Raw genomic sequence first — 21,370 nt, 5'->3', positions numbered from 1 at the left:
AATATATATACTTAAGCTGGAGCCTTTTATTTGATTATGCATCCGAAATCATAAAAAATTAATGCAACAAGAGTGTTTTTTCTTTCAAACTCGATGACAAATTGAGCCCAAAATGTTTGGACACACCAAGTGAGAATTGCCAAAGGTGTCCAGTGCCTTTTCATATACGCCTTTTAATAACTTCTCTTCTCATATTTTTGGCGGGAAACTATGATCACCTAGGCCACGGACATGTCACGTTTGTCTGACACCAATATTAAAAATAAACAAGATCTCTATTGACGAGTTGTGTTTTTACTCTGTATTGCTCACCGATGGGCCCTGAGGTGTTGATGCGTCACTGCCACTCCCCAGACATCTCCCCTGGGGTAGGGATTGTGTCAGATGGACTATCTAGATGACCCTGGGGGTGGAGACTCAGTGTCAACGAGCGGCTAGAGTTATTAAGGAGGTCGTTACATGACACCGTGGTAGCCTATGGGAGATAGACTGGGAAATCATGCGCCTTTTTATTTTCCAGAAAAAGCACAAACTTTCTCTAAACGCTCCTTGGTGGAAACAAAAATACTTGAATTATGTTATAAAACATAAACTTTTAAAAAACGTACAAGACAAAACATCAACAAACATATTCTATGGTTGACATAAATTTTGGGGTGTGTTTTTTGTGGGGGTTTTCAGTCGTATTCATAGTTTCCACTGCTTTTGAAAACGATATTAACATATTTTGTATTTATTCTTTTATTTTTGCTTGCACTTTTCTGACATAATGTTTGGTTTGAACCATGATATTGTGGACAGTTAAATTTATATTTTACGTATGTTTTATTGTTGTTCACTCAGTGTCAGTACACCTAATCGTTATGGTCACATTAAAGGCACTGGACACGTTTTGCAAACCTCAAAATATATCAACACTTACTTAGCAACGGAGAGCTGTTAATAGCATTAAAAAACATTGTGAGAAACGGCTTCCTCTAAAGTAACATATTATTTTAAGAAAGATTGTATTTCTCACTATGGAACCTGAGGAAGACTTCCTGCTCAAATTCTAAATCTGAGGTCTCGAAATCAAATCCGATGAAAAATACTTCTTTCTCGAAAACTATTGCACTTCAGAGGGAGCCGTTTCTCACAATGATACCATCAACAGCTCCCCATTACTCGTTACCAAGTGAAGTTTTAAGCTAACAATTATTTTGAGTAATTACCAATAGTGTCCACTGCCTTTAAAAACATTGTGAGAAACAACTCTCTCTAAAGAAGCGTAGTTTTTGAAGAAGATAAAAAGAAGGTAACTTCTCACCAAAATATTTGAACCTGAAAAAGACGTAGGGCCTGAAGCCTTTCTCAGTCATCTGTAAGCACACAATATTGTGCAAACAGGGCTGTTTTTTCTTTCATCATTTCCATACAACATTTTGTAAAAATAGTTTTACTAATGGGACGCATCAATTGAGAATACTGGTCTTTGACAATTACCAAACGTGTCCAGTGCCTTTACGTACACTATGTCTCAATTATTCACGTTTGTATTTTCTAGGATTAAACTTAGGATTCAAGGCCGGAGTTTTTAAAACGATTATAAAGCCAATTTATAAAAAAGCGGGTATACACTTCAATCATGCGTTTCATTTGAAAGGGATCGTATATGTCTACGAACTAGTGTGTTTACGATTATACAATTTTGCTTTTTTAGAAGTCAATATGCTGAGTTTTATATTTAGAATGGTTTGCCAAAAGGAAAATCCATAATGAAACTTCAAAAATATAATGTTGTACGCTATGACTTTAATCCTTTAATTAATAGTGCACAATACCAAATAGCTTTAAAGGCACTGGACACGTTTGGTAATTGTCAAAGAGCAGTATCCTCACTTACTATGCATAAAATAACAGATAATATGTGAGCAAAGACTCATTTGGTCATCAAAGTTGCAAGAGAATAAAGACAAAAACACACTTGTTGCACAACGTGTGTGCTTTCAGATGCCTGAAAAGGGCATCAAGCCTCAAGTCTTTTAAAGACACTGGACACTTTTGGTAATTTTCAAAGACTAGTTTTCACAGTTGGTGTATCCCAACATACAAAAAAATAACAAACCTGTGAAAACTACGTCTTTTCAGAGGGAGCCGTTTCTCACAATGTTTTATACTATCAACCTCTCCCCATTACTCGCTAGCAAGTAAGGTTTATGCTAATAATTATTTTGAGTAATAACCAATAGTGTCCACTGCCATATGTTAGTGAGAAATTACCTCTTTCTCAAAAAATACGCTACTTCAGAGGGAGCCATTTCTGACATTTATTTTTTATTTTATTTTTTATTTTTTTACAATCAACAGCTCTCCGTTGCTGCTACCGATCAAGTTCTATCGCTAACAATTATTTTGAGTAATTAAAAATAGTGTCCAGTGCCTTTAAGGGCTAAAGTTCACAGTGGTTCAATCAGCCCTAAAATCTCTGGGGGAAAAAGAAGAGTAGAGCAAAAAGAGAGCTCTAGGGAAAAAAATTCTCTCCCAGATTCCACACAAAATTAGAAACTCCCAATTATTTCTCTTTTGAAATCTGGCCTCTTTGGCCACTACTCACAAGCCAGTGATGATCAATCTGGATAGTACGGTTCTCCTGTATATATTTTATCATGCTTGTGTAATAAAATTTTTGCCATTTTTAAATTGTAGTTTGTCCATCTTCTTTGTGATTTTGTTTACTTTTTATAGTATATTTCTTTGTGTTCTTTAGTTGTTTGCCTGTAGTTGTGCTTGTCCCTTGTTTTTTTTTTGGTTTTTTTTATATGTAAAGAAGGGTCCCATTTACTGGGCCTAAGTGCCTGTTCGGGGTTTCCCTTTTGCACCAAAGTCATTTATTTTATTTTTTTTTCTTTTGCAATGAAGTTAATAAAATATAAAATAAAGTAAGATAAATGGTATTTGAAGCAGTGGCTTCCTAAAAATCAGCGAGAAATACCTACAGAATAAAAATGTGTTCTCCCTTGCTCATTTGGTTCCAGAAATACATGGATATTCTTGTTTGAATCTGCTCAATAAGTAAGAATCGAAAAAACTGCAATTATTATTTGTTGTAATTTGTAGAATCAGCTGTTTTCGCAGATGTTACAAAATACTGCCGCAGTAAAAGTGCGGCTCTGTTTTGGTTTTTTTTGTTGTTTTTTTGTTGTTTTTTTTCATTGGGGTACTATTAGGATGTCTTCATGCCTACGCTATTATTATTAGTAAACCTTTTTAAAGGAACATTTCAGAATGTTTTTTTGCTAACAAAACAGTTACTGGCAGTGTAAGCACTTGAGCGTAAGCAGTTTATGTGATCCAGTACAGACATAAACAGACAGACCTGAATAAGTTTGATATCAATCGGCCATCTGGGTCACGATAAGATAGTGAAAAATAACTGATTACTCACATTTTACATGACAACAAAATTGATTAGACGTTCATTGAGCGATAAAATTCAAACGGGAAATCATCTCATTTCATGACGTTTCACATATAAATGTTGCAAGGAATGTCACCATCATCACTGTACCGTGTAAGTTTAATGTGATCTTAAAACACGATATGTTCATGTTTTATTACCCAATTCTGTAATGTTCCATTAACTATAGTCAATATGAAAAGATTACGATGTGATATTCAATATCGAGACTTTAGGGAGATCAAATTGATTGTTGTTCCATGTTGGAATTGAATCTTTCTTCTGAAAAGTCAAATGCTCAAAACAACTAACTATATATATTGAATATGGACGAGCTATTTTGCAGAGCTACGGTTGTTGACACAGGATAGTTTGCGTGGGTAATCGTAATCATAGAATTTTGTTGATCGCCAACTCTGTTTTTTCAATTCAGTAAAATTGAAATGTGCTTTGTCGAACATGCCCTAATAACAGTACAGAATAACAAATTATGCTAAATAAGGTAAGCAGTATTTACACTATGAAACTTAGAACGGTTTTTACACAATAACATGTCCAAAGATTTACTTTATAAAACACAGCAAGAAAGAATAGGCCTCATGTTCCCTAAAGCCCTGTTTAAATTATCTGTTTATTGCTAATTTAATGTTTTCTATACTCCGTAATTATATGAAGGCCTTGGTCGTTAATTATTTTCCTAAAAGTATGGACATAATTGCGAACCTTAATTGAATATAACTGAATCCCATATCGTATCGTTGTGTCCCGTTTCGAAAAGTGCTGCCAGACTTTTGTAATATTCATTAATTCTGAAACCGAAGCGGATAACTTTACCCAAAACTCTCACTTATTGTCATAAATTCATACCCACAGGCAAACTTCTTTTGGAGTATTACAAAACAAGACGTGTATAGAAGGGACAATAGTGGACATAAAATCCATAATAATATCGTCAGAAATTAATCATTCCATTTTGGCAAGACAGACCGTGGTGGGACAGGTGGCTTGATGGAAGCGGATGCGTTGGTTCAAGGAGAGTGAACGGGTTGGTTTCCTGGAAAGTATACATTCATTCAAATTCTCAAAGGTAAGAAAAGACATCACTGCAACTTTGAGAAGAGATTCAACTCAAATACATTTCTATAAGTAATTAGCTCCTTTCTTCACAAAGCTGTAAGAGGTTGACTTAAAGGCACCGGACATGTGTGGTAATTGTCAAAGTCCAGATATTCTCACTTGGTGTATTCCAACATAACTTGTTGCATATTACGCATAAATAAAAAAATCGGTGAAATATTTTGGAAGATACATTAATTATAACTCTCGGAGGTGAGAAAATACCTTACTGCAACTTTTAGAAGTCAACAGGTAACTAGTTTCTTTGTTTTCAAAGTTGTAAACGGTATCTTTCACAAAACGAATCAAAGGTACTTTACACGTTTGGTATTGTCAAAGACCAGTTCTCAATTGGTGTATCCCAACATAATACGTTGCATATTATGAATAAAATAACACATCTGTGAACCATTTGGCTCAATCGGTCATCGTAATTGCAAAAAGTATGGTCGTCATAACGAGTACGATTTCATACTAATATTAAACAACGATGTTTAAAGGCACTAGCCACATTGGTAATTACTCAGAATAAATGTGAGCAGAAAACGTACTTGGTAAAGACCAATGTATGGCTTTGATAGTTTCATAAAAAAATCAATGTGAGAAAAGGCTCTCTCTGGGGAAAAGTAGTTTTTGAGAAAGAAGTAATTTCTCACTTAAATTCATGTGTAAAGGCTTCAGGCCGGAGGCCTTTTTAGGTATCTGAAAGCACAAAACTTTTGCAACACGGGTCACTGTCTTCTCTTTCATTTTTCTCTTATACAACTTCGATGACCAATATGAGTCAACATTTTCACAGATTTGTTATGTTATACATGTTGGGATACATTAAAGTGAGAATGCTACCGTCGACTTCACCAAACTCTTCATAACTTAGGATTTATCTTAGGACTTAAGGCGAGTTAAGTTCCGTATCCATACGTTAAGAGGCATTGAACCCTTCCATAGGGTAGGGACGAGTTACTCGTCCTAACTCGAGATAGGATTAATCCTAGCGTTTCGTGAAATCGGCTGCAGGTCTTTGACAATAATACCAAAGGTGTCCAGTGCCTTTAATAACAAATGTCACTGGTAACTAAAACCATTGAGTACTGTTTTGAAGCGACCAGATCTTTATTCTGATCAAATCTCCATTGGTCATTATTATAAGAATGTCTGGTAACCGACCCCGACATCTGATCAACGTACAGTGTGATTAATTGACACTCAAATAGCTTGAACTGGAAGCTGGATATATCGACCAGTACATTACGACTGTAATCTACAGTGACGTTGGTGACACCGATATACAGCTTTAAAGGGAATGTATATGTTTGGAAAAATTAATGATAAAAATAATGATAGTTAATAAAAAACAACTTTTTGCTAGAAGCCTGTAGCAGATTTCAATAGTATATGCATTTTGAGAATCATTTAACTCTGTAGTAATGTAGTTTGAAAAAGAAGAAAAAGGTTAGAAAAAAATTAAGAAGTTTTTTGGGCTGCTTCACTTAAAGGCGCTGGACACTTTTGGTAATTGTTAAAGACCAGTCTTCTCACTTGGTGTATCTCACGATGGGCATAAAATAACAAACCTGTGAAAATTTGAGCTCAATCGGTCGTCGAAGTTGCTGTACTATGAAAGAAAAAACACCCTTGTCACACGTGGTTGTGTGCTTTCAGATGCTTGATTTCGAGACCTCCAATTCTAAACCTGAGGTCTCGAAATCAAATTCATTGAAAATTACTTCTTTCTCAAAAACTACATTAATTCAGAGGGAGCCGTTTCTCACAATGTTTTATACCATCAACCCCTCCCAATTACTCGTTACCAAGAAAGGTTTTATGCTAATAATTGTTTTGAATTTGTACCAATAGTGTCCACTGCCTTTAATTTGTATTTGAGAACCTATACTGTCAGTAACGTTTCTCAGATTGTGTTCTCCAGGGACTATACTTCCTGAGTGGAAACAATATTCGCTCCGAATTTTCGGCGATATCTCAAAACGCAAACACATTTTATAAATAAAATATTCAAAGGAGGTTTCATTGTTTACGTCTGTGCTATAACTAAAACAATCGAAAGGTTAAAATAAAAAGATATGGTGTGCCTTTAAAGCTATAGGCAATCGTCTGGTTTCTGTCAACGTAATTGCTAACTTATTGGCATAATTATGAAGATATGTATCAATAAAAGTCACATGTGAAAGTTTCAGCGGAGCATGATGTCTGGTGTCTGTTGAGTAAAAAATAAACTAAACTGTCACTGTATTTTATCAAGAACGTCGAATCCAAGTTCCTTGCGACTTGTTTTGTGGTTTGTTGTTTTTCTGTTTCAATAATATGTGATTTGTCATTTTATAATGTCTTAATCTTCTTTTAATTGTGGTGATTTTAATTGTATTGTTCAGTTCAGTTCATTTATTTATCCACAGTATTCACAAGTATAACAGTCCAATACAATACAGTATTATGTAAACAGGGAGTGAAACTCTAGAGGAACCCGTAAAAAAACACAGCTTGGAAGTAATGGATCCCCAAAACGAAGCATGTGCTTTGACCTTAATACATAATATTACTGAGAGTAGTCTCAGAGATAACCAAAAATCAATAGTAAGCTCAAAGCGAATGCTGTTTTGTTCGTTTTAATCGTTTTCATTTTAATGTGTGTATAAAGTGCGTATATGGGTAGAGTTTCAACTGCCAGCAACTGTCTTATTAGCAAACAAAACAGTTTTGTAATGCTTTAAAGTTTGACCCGTACCGAAGATGAAGTATGACGGGAATGGGTTTGATTTGGTGGTGATTAGACACAGATATTCAAGACACTTGTATCAAAGTGTGTATCTAGAGTGCGATTATTACTCAACTACACCCAGGGTTACGTGGTGAAAGGAATTTACTCCTTAGTTGTTTTCTATGATATATTATTTCTCAGTGACCAACGGGGAAACGACAGTTTGCCTGGAGGTGAAACTTGAGCATCTTGCAGATTCGGGAATAGTACCGTCGAAAATATGTTTTAAGAAAAACTTTTTTTAATTTGAATGTTTCATTTTACAAAGTATATTTGTTTACGACTTTTTCTTCGACAGGCTTAACACATTCTCATATCTCTTATCCAGTCTTTCGATTGGGAAATAATGCTATTATTTATTGCTGATTTTGTATTGTAAACTGTTTACACGTTTTTACTGTTTCGGGCGATACTTTATAGAAAAGCGGATAATAATATTTTTTGACTGGGTATTTTTACGCAAAAGAAATCACGAACTGCAAACAAAGGAGGGGAAACATGTGTTTGTGACAGCAGATAAATATCTACTTGATGGCATGTGGGACATCTGGGGACATCTCTGCCGTAAAATTGACCAAGGAAACTACTCATGCATAATAATAGAAGAATAAGCCGCATCAAGGTCATAAATACATTACACCTGTAGTCTCTCTTTGATATTTCCAAACAACATCAACTTTGGCCCGACAAGGTAGAACCGTCTTAAAGGCAGTGGACACTATTGGTAATTACTCAAAATAGTTATTAGCACAAAACCTTACTTGGTAACGAGTAATGGGGGAGGTTGATTATATAAAACATTGTGAGAAATGGCTCCCTCTGAAGTGACAGAGTTTTTGGGAAAGAAGTAATTTTTCAGAAATTTGATTTCGAGACCTCAGAAGTAGATTTTGAGGTCTCGAAATCAAGCGCCTGAAAGCACACAACTTCGTGTGACAAGGGCGTTTTTTGTTTCATAGTTATTTCGCCACTTCGACAACCAGTTGAGCTCAAATTTTCACAGGTTTGTTATTTTATGCATATGTTGAGATACACCAAGTGGGAAGACTGGTCTTTGACAACAACCAATAGTGTCCAGTCCCTACACATAAAATGGTCTGTATAATCAATATTCGTGTTTTAACACTATCAAACCAAAATGAGATTTTGCAAATGTTTTTACAGTCTAAATGTGCCGTATCAGATTCATTAATCACTGTACATCACTTTTTTCCCTAGAAATTTATTGAGTTTTTAATTTTGCTTGCTACCTTCTACCGAACAGCTAAGAAAACCAACTTTCGATCCTGTGTCGTGAAAATCAATACACAGTGAGAACATCTCGCCCTTCGAAAATTTTTAATATTTCACATGGTATAATAAAAGTCGAGTGGTACTGCCCAGGGCATGGGAGGGTGTGTATGCTTGTAGTGTTTGCGTAACCTCTCCTCCCTCGTTCGTGATTTGCAAATCACACGTACAGACGCACCTAAATGGACAGAAGATTTGCAAAACCTTGAGTCTTTCGACGCCATCCCCCCCCCCCTCCCCCCACAGGCAAAAGTTATACGACACTCTATCTGCTTACCCATAGTGATTGCTCCTTTAAGTTTATACAATGCACGAGGTGTGGTAGGGGGTGTGTGTGTGTGTCCCCCCCCCCCCCCAAGAAAAAAAATAACAATAACAAAAAGGTCGTGGGTTCGAATCCCACCCGAGTAGTATGCCTGTGAAAAAAATTAAGTACTGAGTAATACAGTGCTAACACATATTGGTGAATATGGTTAAAAACCAAAAAATGGATATTCTTCATCCCCGATGCAAATTTAACAATAACAACAACAACAACAACAATATAGTAAGGTTTCCGGTAACACCATGCACTGATAAACTCTAATTGAGTTAAGGTGGTTCTGAAACGAACCGTATAAAGGTTTCAACTCGACGTTTCGATCAGTATGCAAAACCAGCAACAACAACATCATCACCTTTTACACACTTTTTCTCTTGCACAGAAGTAGACCTACCCCCTAGAACCCGAGATTCACAGAACACAACAAAGAAACAATTGGAAGGGGTACACCCTGCTACCCAAGCAAATTACAAGATAGATGTATGGAAAACCTTACCAAGTTTCTCAAAAATGAAGCCCTCCCATCTACACATCCACAACAAAACTAACAACAAGAAATATCCTTTTGACAAACTCTTTTTCTTTTGTACGGAAGTGCCCCCCCCCCTCCCTAAACTCCTCTCATGAATTCCTTAGATTCCCAGACCACAATGAAAACACAATTGGAGGGGTGTACACCTGTCTACATTATATAGAAAATCACTAGATACATTTAAGGAAAACCTCACCAAGCATCTTCAAAAGTAAGCCCTCCCATCAACTTATTGTGCACAAGATGGTGTGATGTGTCTTCACACTTTTTTTGTCCGCCTTCAAAATCATATATGGATACATACTGAGCACAAAATTATTGTTTGTAAAAGTTTACGTTCACCAAGTTCACGAGACTCCCAGAACACAATGAATACACAGTGATGAGATATAGCAAATCACTAGTTCACTAGGTTAATTTAGGGGAAACCTCACCGCAAGAATCTCAACAATAAGCCCTCCCGCGTAATTCTACAGATACGGTTATAGATACATATATACCGAGCGCCAATTATTGTTGGCAAAGTTTACATGCACTCAACTTTTAAATTTTGACTGACGGTATAACGAGAGGTTGTAGCATGCTCTGAAACGCATTATTCCCTCTCACCTTAACACCCATACAGAACCCCTTAAATCATAAGATGTCCTCCTACAACTCACCTGTCATCCTTGGGGCAAGAAGCAGCAGAAGAAAATAGCCTAAGACGTTGGCCGTCAGGTATCCCATGATCCGTGTTCAGTACAATTCCTTCGGAGCTCAGAGCGAGTTTTGTCTCGGCGACTCTAGTCATCAGCTATCATACACAATATTACGCGTGTAGCATCCTCGCGGCGTGCTGTGTGATAATGAACCAAACCGCAACACGGTGGAGATTAAACGCACGCCACCAGTTAACTGGTACTGCTACAGGGATAATTCGCTGGCACCCGGCAGTTAACACATCTCTATGATACATAAACCCTGACTGATAAAATCGCATTTATTTGAAGAAAAACAAAAAAAATCAAATTCAAGAGCGATATCAAATTATGGAACACATCTTTACTTCCGGGTGCGTAGGTGGCGCGGGTTTAGAGAGGAGGGTTCTAATATTTTTGCTTTTTAACTGTCCCTGTTCGCTCGAATGCAGATGAATTTCGGAACATCTTAAGTTTCTACATCCTTGATAACCACTTAGCAATGGTATATGCTGAATACTAAACAGGGAAGGGGGTTGATTGAGAGTTACCACGAACAATGGGACGTAAAAAAGACTATGCTCGGCTTGCACTCAGAAGGGCATTACCGAAACAGAATGGGATTTCTTTTTAGAATGTGTGGAATTTTAAAAAAGTTCTGAGGTTCACTTCAGGAAATTTGAAACTTGAAATGGTCGTTATTGAAGGTTTAAAGCCATTGGACACTTTCGGTAAACAGTATTGTCCAAGGCCCACACTTCGTGTATCACAACTTATATATAAAATAACAAACCTGTGAAAATTTAGGCTCAATAACGGTCATCGGAGTCGGGAGAAAATAACAGGAAAACCCACCCTTGTTTCCGCACGTTTCGCCGTGTCATGACATGTGTTTACAATAAATTCGTAATTCTCGATATCGAGAATTGGTATTGTTTTAATGTTTTCTCAAAAAGTACAGCATTTCATGGAATAATACTTCAAACGAAGTCTTTCACCATTACCTTCTGTAAACCCTGTAAGTTATTTGTAAATCTGTGAACTTTTAATTTGTTTCTGTACCGAAAGTGTCCAATGACTTTGACGAAACGTATATAAAGCCTCAAAGCAGTGTCTATTTTGGTTAGTAACTGTCAAATACAAGTATCATCATTTGGTGCATCCCAACATAATATGCATAACGTAACAAACCTGTGAATTGTGGTCATCGAAGTTGCAAGAATAAAACAACAGAGAGGAAAAATCGCACTTAATGCGTAATATTGCTTTGAAATTATTAAAGCTCAGTGCATTTTTTCCGATTCAAATTTGTTTTAAACAATTACCTCATTCTCTAAAACAATTATTACTTTAAAGGGGGTTTATATAATTATAGATAGGTTTGCGGTAACACCATGAAATGGAGTTGTTTTTAACAATGTTTGAGGTAAGAGTGATCAAGCTGCACCAGGTAAATTTTTCTAATCATTAATGTTGAAAGTAATGAACAAAAGGTATTTAGGCATACCCTCACTAAATGAAGAAAAAAATTAAACGCATAAGTTTGCATGAAATACTGACTCTATTGAAAATGTAAAATGAACTTGTTCGAATGAGGACAGGGCGCCCTCTAATGGTGTCCTACACATCATGCTATAATATTGGGTGCGTTCGTTTAGCTTCCCCGGGTCGACCCCGGTGTGTGGCGGGGTTTTTGTTTCAGGATGCACGTGTGCAGACAATTACCCACGGTTTTCCTGGGGGGGGGGACCCGCCACACACCGGGGTTTACCCAGGGAAGCTAAACGAACGAACCCAATATCTCATGGAGAAATGTGTGGGTTTTTTCACTATGCTGAAAAAAACTTTACCACTTCAAATCAATGTCCGTTTGTTCCATATATACTGTAAATGTGACAACGTTTAAAACATGCCCTCCATGTTTCGGTTTAATGAACCGAGCGCCCTGCAAGTCGGGTTTCGGGCGCTTCCATAATTTCATTCTTTAAAGACAGCTCTGTAACATGTGCTTCGTCGCTGTCTGTGTTTACTTTTAGATATTATAACAGTAAAAGCCGATAACCGATCCTCAAAAGCATTCTGGCACTTATTTATTTTAGTGGTATGGCTACTTCAAGTACGTTTTGAATCCATGTTTTCCCCCTTGAAAGTCACCTGGAAGTGGTATTTTTTCAAAATAAAGCTTTTGTCACTAATATATGTGTGTTTTGATGAGTGGAATGTGAATAAACAGTTAACTAAGGTTTCAAACAATCAGTTCTTATGTTATTTACAATTACAAATTTAAGAGTAGGCCCCGATCCGAGAGGGCGCTGTTCGTGACGTCAATCGAGGCAGACTTTGCCTGGTAATGCGTAGAGTAAACACAATTGCAAAGTACATGTACGGACCAAGTCGTGAGTTTGTACGTTTCAAAAAACAAAACAAAATTGTTTTTTTCCGGCAATGCCGACCAGGTGTATTGCTGCTGAATGCAGAAAAACACTTTTTGAAATGTACCAACTCACGACTTGGACGTACATGTACTTTGCACGTGTGTTTACTATACGCATTGCAGGCAAAGTCTGCCTCGATTGACGTCACAAAAGGGGTAGGCGGAGTCAGCCCCCCCCCCCCACCCCCAATAACTTTATATATTTTTTAAACATATAAATCGTGACAAACAATTACTACCCAAAAAAAAATTATTGTTCGTAAGCATATACTCTTATGTTTCAAAGAAAAAAAATCGATTTCCAGGTGACTTTAATACTATTCTTACAAGCAGATATGTTCTTTCGTAACTATGTTTCCCCCAATTGACTTCCCCTTTTAATTTATGCCGTGACGTAGGCTGACGGATATGAACGTAAGGTCTTGTTTGATCTACAGCTACTGGTGATATTGCTAACTTGCCTACACGACAACGCAGTGTGTACCGCAGGAAACCTCCGCTTGTGTGGACAACATTAATTACATGTTATAGTCTAAAGATAGCATCTCATTTTAACAAAGCTTCCAGATTGTTTCATATGGTCATTATTAAAGGCACTGAACACGTTTGGTGATCGTCAAAGACCACTCTTCTCACTTGGTGTATCCCAACACTATGCATAAAATAAAAAGCCTGTGAAATTTTGACTCACTTGGTCATTGAAGTTGCAAGAAAATGGTGACATAAAAAAACCTTGTTGTTCCAAATAGTCTGGTTTCAGATAGGAATAGAAGGCTTCTTGTCAGAAGTCTTTTAATATTTTAGTAATAAATTATCTCTTTTTCAAAAACTACGTTACTTCAGGGGAGTCATTTCTCACAATGTTTCATACTATCAACAGCTCGCCCATGCTCGTTACCAAGTAATGTTTTGTGGTGTCATGTATAAATGTTGAGAAATTACTAAACATGTACAGTGCCTTTAATTACATTTTTAAAGTCTCAATATAGTATCTAATTTTAATGTCATTATTAAGGGCTATCATTTACACCGCCACTTGTCTTTGTATTTAAAATTAAAGGTACTGGACACATTAAAGGATTCGGGTATTAATTTTTTCAAACTGTCCACAGATTTACATTAAACTTACAGGGTTTGAAGATAATGATAGTGGAAAGCTTCCCTTAAAATATTACTATCTATAAGGTTGTGTAGTTTTTGAGAAATTAGAAAAACAAGTCACCAAATAATTTTCGTCTCATGAGACCAAAATTATTTTAGCATGTAAAATCCCCTTAACCAGTTATGATATTATACCAAAACCATAGCATAACTGGTTAATACGTTTTTACATGCTAAAACTGAGACGAAAATTATTACTTTGACTCATTTCTCAAAAACTACAGCACCTCAGTAAGTAAAATTTCAAGGGAAGCTTTCTTTTATCATCTTCAAACTGTGTAAGTTTAATGTAAATCTGTGGACATTGTGGGTTTTTTTAGGAAAAAGTACATGAAAAAATACACCCTTTTAGTGATTGTCTTAGACCAGTATTCCCACTTGGTGTATACCAACATGTGCCAAAATGATTGTGTTGTGAGAACGAAACGGCTCCCTCTGAAGCCAAGTAGTTTTTGAGAAATATGGAGTTTTAAAGGGGTTGCACCGTCATGATAAAAGGAGGCCACTGGATGAACATGGAATTTTGAACCAAGTTACATCACACGCGGGGTGGCTCTCAATACATTATTAATAACCAAACCTTCGTAAATTGCGCCTTGACTTAAAGGGGTAGTTTGCAAAACTTCCACTTTAAAATTTACTGCACTTTAACCTGGCACCCTAGCTGCCAGGTGAAGCACCGTAAATTTTACGGATTTATTTGTACAGTGTGTGGCTGTGAATTATGAATTCTCAACCATAACTGCACGAGGGCGCCCTCTGTCTGTGATGTATTCCTGGAGTAACTACTTAAGAGGGAGCCGTTTCTCACAACACAATCAACAGCTCTCTCCGTTGCTCACTACCAGGTATATTTTCATACTAGCATTTTTTTTTATACCAATAGTGTCCAGTGCCTTTAAGAGAAAATCTCACTCACAACTTCTTCTTTTTCCGACGAGATCGATATTCTTGAAAACAAGTCGTTGGAGACAGAAAAAACAAGAGACTTAAAAAGATGGCTCTTCTTAACCTCTGATAGACATAGGAAATAGGGATGTTGAGTGAATAAACAAAATTAATGGCCTCATGTGAGTTTATGTACAGTAGAGTTTGGCTACAAATACAATTAAATGCGAGCAGATTGTCCCGGTAGTTAACGTACGTCCCCTAGCAAACATCCGACATCGTCTATCTAAATTTGCTAAGCTACTGTCGCAACATGTTTTGGCAACCCTTGTATCATCAACAATCGCGTAGTGGTGGTTGGGGGTACACTCGCCAAGCAGTTCGAATTTATTCTAGAATATTTTTTTTTCTTAACGAGAAAATGGCAAAGCCTGCTTATAATCAGGGCCCAGTTTATTTCATAAAGCCTAGCCTGAAACATTAAAAACTTGCTACGCATGAATAGTATTGATTAGCAGAAACATGTTACCAGCCCAATTTACATTACGTTTGCATTGTTATGGCCGGTGCCCCACTCTATTTTTGCTGAGCAAAGAAGTTTGTCAAGCAGGTATTTTCGGCTTATCATATTTATGATGACCGTCAGCAAAGAATCGGCGGTTACGCCAGCCGGGAATTCTGCACTTACGTCAAGCGTATTTCACAGGTTAGCTGGGGGGGGGAGGGGTTTGGGCTTGATCCTTGCAAAGCCTCCTCCACGTTATAGACAAAAGCTTGAGTAATCACCAGAAAGTACAACAAATTGTGCAACAAGAATGTTTTTTCTTTCATTATTCTCTTGCAACTGTCATGACCAATTGACCCAATTTTTTTACAAATGTGCTATTATTACGATCCTGTAAGCTAAAGTAGTAGTCCCAGCCTATTTCTTTACCATCCGCCCAGGTAATAGCAGGACAGTTCTTTTCAGAACTGAGAAGTCTCCCGAACACCCGAACAATCTACTCTGCGGTAGCAGTAAGACAGTTCTCCAAGACCTGGCAAGTAGATACACACATGGTGTTACCGCAGACCTAAAATATATATTGGTACCTCACCATGCAATGCCTCAAATCCTATTTGTTATTATTATTAATCATGCATAATGTTGGGCTACACCGGGAGAGAATCTTTGACCATAACCAAAGGTGTCCAGTGAAAAGAAACAGTGATTCTAATTCCTATGGCAGATCTGGGAATAATAAGTGCAGCCAATATTTTACAATTCTACCGCGCCTAAAACTAGGGTGCGTTCGATTAGCTTCCCTGGGTCGACCCCGGTCTGCGCGGCCCCCGTTACTTTCAAATAGCTTTGGCGTCACTCCGGGGGCTCACCGGGTCAGCCCCAAGTGCCCTGTTTGTGTAGTGGAATACTAGGGGGCTGACTGGCCCCAGGTGCATGACGTCACCGGCACCACAAGAGGGTGGATGATCGTTAAAGTTAGCTCTTGTCAGGAGCTCACCCGAGTGAGCACCGCGGGGTCGACCCTGGGAAGCTAATCGAACGCACCCATATATTTATGTTTTATTTTTTATTGTACATTTTCTGCTAGAACACAATGATATGGAAAGCTTTTAATACGTCACAGCACGTTTATCCAATGAGCGTTGTACCGACAAAATAATGAAATCATTGGGCTTGTAACACCATGAATGAAAGCAGACTATCGGAAGTGCAAGCTGACACTACATCACCTCGGACCAATCACAACGCAGATATAGGGTGCGTTTGATTAGCTTCCCAGGGTCGACCCTGCGGTGCTCACTCGGGTGAGCCCCTGACAAGAGCTAATCGAAAGATCACCTCGCCCTCTCGTTGTGTAGTCATGCACATAATGGTCACCCCAAGTGACCCACTCCACAAGCAGGGCACTGGGGGCTGACCCGGGTGAGCCCCTCGAATGATGTCAAAGCTATTTTAACGCACGGGGGCAGACCGGGGTCGACCCAGGGAAGCTAAACGAACGCATCATCCTTGCGGATAGCCTGAACATCTGACGTCACACTTCGCGGCTCTTGAATAGCGCCAGAGATCGGAGAGTGGCCTCTAGGCTAGGTGTAGGTCAATCCTACTCTAAATTCACCGTTCACCTACATTCATATTTAATTGTATGCAGTGCGACTGTAAGCGCAGCTGTCAAACGTCACCTTGGACCAATCAAAACACAGATACAGAATGCTTACGTCACTGCACGTTTATCCAATGAAATCACTGGTTCTGAAAAGCAAGTACCTGTTGCGGATAAAGACAGGGAACCAGTCCACGTTGCGGATTGAATGGGACCAGTCTAATAATTCTTGTCCCTGCGCCATTAGCGAGTGAGGGCAGCACACAGAGTCGCGAACCTATAGTGTTAGAATTCGTGAATGGTATTTATTTTTAAGCAAAGACAATGTCTTCTTTGTAGTATTGTGAAAACAAATCGGAAACAAAATGTTGCTCGAGGACACAGATGTCGTGTTTGGGATACGAACCCACTCCCGTCAAAACCCCAGTCCGGTGTGTCAGGAGATTCAACTGCCCCGGAGATTCGGATCCGCTCCCACCCCCCCCCCCCCAACCCCACCCCAATAGATAGAAAACTGCGTACAAAACGTCTTCTGATTGCGACCTGATGTCTAGTTGGTAAGACACTGATCTAGAATGGCAAGGGTCGTTGGTTCGAATCCCACTCGAGTAATATGCACGTGAAAATGTTTCACAGGACCCGGGAGAGATTGAGAATACAGTTCTTACACACATCGGTGTATGTATATATTGGTCAAAACCTAATTTAAAAGTCAAAACTTAAAATAAATAAGATTGATTCGAAGCAGTTCGGTGCAAAAGAATAGAAAAGTGCAAAACGTGGCTGTGAAACTGAAAAACACACAGATGGCCCCTGTTAATTATTACGCACCATTGCGCACCAATCAGCATCAACCCAATCCTTTAAAAAAAATCTTTAATAGTTGGGGTACGAGTAGAGCTGAAAATAAAATACAAAGGATTGCCATTTATAAGTTTATCATAACTGTATTTTAATGATACATCTACCTTTGAGAAAAATGACAGATGCAACATCTGATCATAATAGGTGAAAATGCCTCGGGGTTAGACCCAGTAACTGGGGTGCTGGATGTTCTCATTTTTAGGTGTTCGTGCATTTCAGCACGAACACCTATTGTTATTGCTTTGGTTTTTTTTCTTCTCCATCTTCCTTCTTCTTCACCGTCAACTCTTCTCTACAGCATAACTCAAGATTCAAGCCAAACTGAACCTTGAACCTCAATACGAAGACGGCACAGTTTTCATTACGTCATGATGACGTCATTAGGTGTCAAATTACAAGGTTTTTAAAGTTGAAAAGGGACCATTTTCGTTTTGCTGTATCTCAACGAATATGAAAGCTATGATGTTCAAAGTTTTCGCATCTGATAGACCAAGACTGGGGCAACATTTGAAAAGTTAACGCCAAAATCGTACGACCTTAGCATCCGGGTCGTTACCCTGGGTCGAAGTTCACCTTCGGTTTTTTTTTTTCGTCAAAAAACAACTTTCGAGCTTTTCTACGGAATAACTCAAGATTGAGATTGAATGGAATGTTGAAACTCAACAGATAGTTGAACCTCAGTATCAAGACAACACATACTTAATTACGTCACTATGACGTCATCGGGAATTGAATTACGTTAGATCAAAGTTTAATATTTGTAAAAATCATAACCCAAAAACTATGATTCGGATTTTGACAATCTACACATCATCGGATAGATCATTAAAAGTTGGACAAATGCTTCACAGAACACGTAAAATATTTGTAATACTTCTAGTGCAAAACGAAAGTTGAAAATTTCATAAAATCTTATCGTATTCATGTTTTTAAAACTACTGATCATTTCAACGTAATTTTTGTTTCAGATTGTAAAACAGCAATCCCGCTCAATCTTTTGCACAGAAATAACAAAATTTAGACCTTTACATCAGTCGAAAAGGGACGTCAAAGCACCTGTTGACCACGCGTTTACCCCATTTTGATCAGCAACGCACGCTATGTACGCTATGCAGTGCAAGCGCCGATTTTTGGGGGGAATTCCCAAAAGTGCTCTCTTTAGTCCAGCGAAAGAGGGCGCTGTAACGTTTTTAGTAACATCGAGCGCTATGTGAATCGCGGTGAATCGCAATAGTTGAGTAATAATGAACCACGTCTCGCACCAAAACTACAAGTAGGAATACATTTGCATTGATGTTATAAGATACATTATACACCTTCAGATAGTCCATCTCATAATTATAAAATGTTTACAAGTCATACATCAGCTGAAAGGTTTTAATGAACTAGTCAGGATCTACACAAATGAAATCAGTTTAAACTTGGCTTCTTGTTCAAACCAGCAGAGGTTGAAAATAATTGGTCAAAGAAAAATAATTTCACAACCACACATTTGATTTTTTATATATTTATACGTCATTGGGTAGGTATGTAACAACTTAAGAAACGATACACAACATTGACTATTAAACCCTGACCTCCAGTTAAACAGGAAGATGCAGTTAATTATTTGAAAAAATATTACTCCAGAACCAGAAATTAGTTGTTTATTATCTGAACGTCGGTCAGATAAGGCTTTGAAAAACATTACTAACGCTATAATTTGTGACCTGAAAAAATTTTCTTCCGGTTAAAACCGGATGTTTAAATTTTATATTTGAAAAAAATCATAACATCTGAACCATACATTGGATTTTTTCAATCTATGCATCATCTGAAAGGTCTTAATAGACTTATCACGTGCTATACAATATGCGACCCTGTTTGACCTTGACTTCCAGTTAAAGTTGGAAATTGATATTATAATGTTTGAAAAATAAAAAAATCCTAAACCACATGATTTGATTTTTATCATCTATACGTCAAAAGAAAGAACTCAAAAGACATCACCAACGCTACCAAGTGTGACCTCATTTGACAGTATACCTTCCGGTTCAAAACGGAAGTTGAAACTTTATATTATTTGAAAAAATCATAACTTCTAAACCAATTGGATTTTTACAACCCATCCATCATTTAAAAGGTCTTAATAAACTTATCACGCGCTACATAAAAAGTAACCCCTATTTGACCTTTTATCCGATGCAAACCGGAAGTTGGTGTTTAATTTGTAAAAAAATCATAACTCCTTAACCAGTCATTGGATTGATGAGGTAAAATGTTGTCACCAATTCATTCACTCACTCACCACGAACACCTTGTTTTTGTCGTAAACAAAAACTGTACATGTACCTCTAGTTTTTTTTTTTATTCGCCATCGACAGCGCCCCACGGGGAAATTTCTTTTGTCAGTCGGTCAGATCTTCAGATATTATGTTTACGTTGTCTGCTCAAGCGCACAATAGCTGAATATACACGAGTACGTGGCACTTGGCTGTATTGTGGATAGCTACAATTAATGTATGAATTATACTAGTCTTCATTTGAGACGTTCGTTTTGTTAATTTTACAGTGGCCGAAAGCGCAATAATTACTGGAGAAGAGACTGTGTCACAAACAACCCAGGCACGACTTTTGGTCTTTGGTAAAAAAAGGAGGAAAATTGTATCGCGCACGAAGGCTAACCTTCATGTACACATGCTGTATGCTTTCTTTCTTTTTTGACATTTCAGTATTTTTAATCACAGTTTTTCTGACAATTCGAAAGTCCTCCAAATATAGGAATAAATATCATGCCTTAAAGGCAGTGGACACTATTGGTAATTACTCAAAATAATTATTATCATAAAACCTTTCTTGGTGATAAGTAATGGGGAGAGGTTGATAGTATAAAACATTGTGAGAAACGGCTCCCTCTGAAGTGCCATAGTTTACGAGAAAGAATTAATTTTCCACGAATTTGATTTCGAGACCTCAGATTTAGAACTTGAGGTCTCGAAATCAACCATCTAAACGCACACAACTTCGTGTGACAAGGGTGTTTTTTCTTTCATTATTATCTCGCAACTTCGACGACCAATTGAGCTCAAATTTTCACAGGTTATTTTGTGTATAATGTTGAGATACACCAAGTGAGAAGACTGGTCTTTGACAATTACCAATAGTGTACACTGTCTTTAATCACAGTTTTTCTGATGTTTCAGAAGTCCTCCAAATAGGAAAGAATATCATGCCTTTAAAAAAAGTCCTCATCAAAACGTTTGAGTCAGATACGTAGACTTGCACTCAGTCGCTCTGAGCCAGTCCATGTTACGCTCTCTAACGGCGACTAATACAACAACTGGCGTAGCTAAATGAAGACTAATCGATCAGGCCCCATGTATGTACACACATAACTACTTTAGGAAACTGGGCTAGGTCTTCAACGTTCTTACTTACATACTTCATTTATTGAGTGGATTCCTAAGATTTGGAGGGAAACGGACATCATGTAAGTTCATTTTGTAAACAATAAACATATAAGAATATTCTCGGTTTAATATAAGTTAATGTTTAGCAACTGAACTGAGTATAATCATATTTCTACAAGACTAAGTACTAAAATACAAACATGAAAAATGAGCACACATTAAAATAATGAATAATAATTTCATTAATTCATGAATAACACCATTAATTCTCTTAAAATTATTTTGGATCATATACAAAATTAAATCTTTTCTAAATAACATCCGATTGGCAATTTAAAAATATTGCAGTCTCATCATAACATATCATACACAAG

At 37.5% G+C, this 21,370-nt stretch overlaps 1 protein-coding gene across 1 annotated transcript in view; it reads right to left on the bottom strand.

Moving 5' to 3' along the window:
• Window positions 1–10,201, bottom strand: part of LOC117303982 (proto-oncogene tyrosine-protein kinase receptor Ret-like) — a 77,470-nt gene extending 67,269 nt beyond the window's left edge. The window contains exon 1 of the mRNA XM_033788452.1: window positions 10,135–10,201. Coding sequence (XP_033644343.1) covers window positions 10,135–10,201 — 67 coding nt within the window. The remainder of the gene's footprint in view (window positions 1–10,134) is intronic.
• Window positions 10,202–21,370: the final 11,169 nt, after the last annotated feature.

Source organism: Asterias rubens, chromosome 20 (genome assembly GCF_902459465.1).
Source record: "Asterias rubens chromosome 20, eAstRub1.3, whole genome shotgun sequence".
NCBI classification, from domain to species: domain Eukaryota; kingdom Metazoa; phylum Echinodermata; class Asteroidea; order Forcipulatida; family Asteriidae; genus Asterias; species Asterias rubens.
Note: the sequence above shows the minus strand (reverse complement) of the source record. Positions and strands in the feature narration are given on the sequence as shown.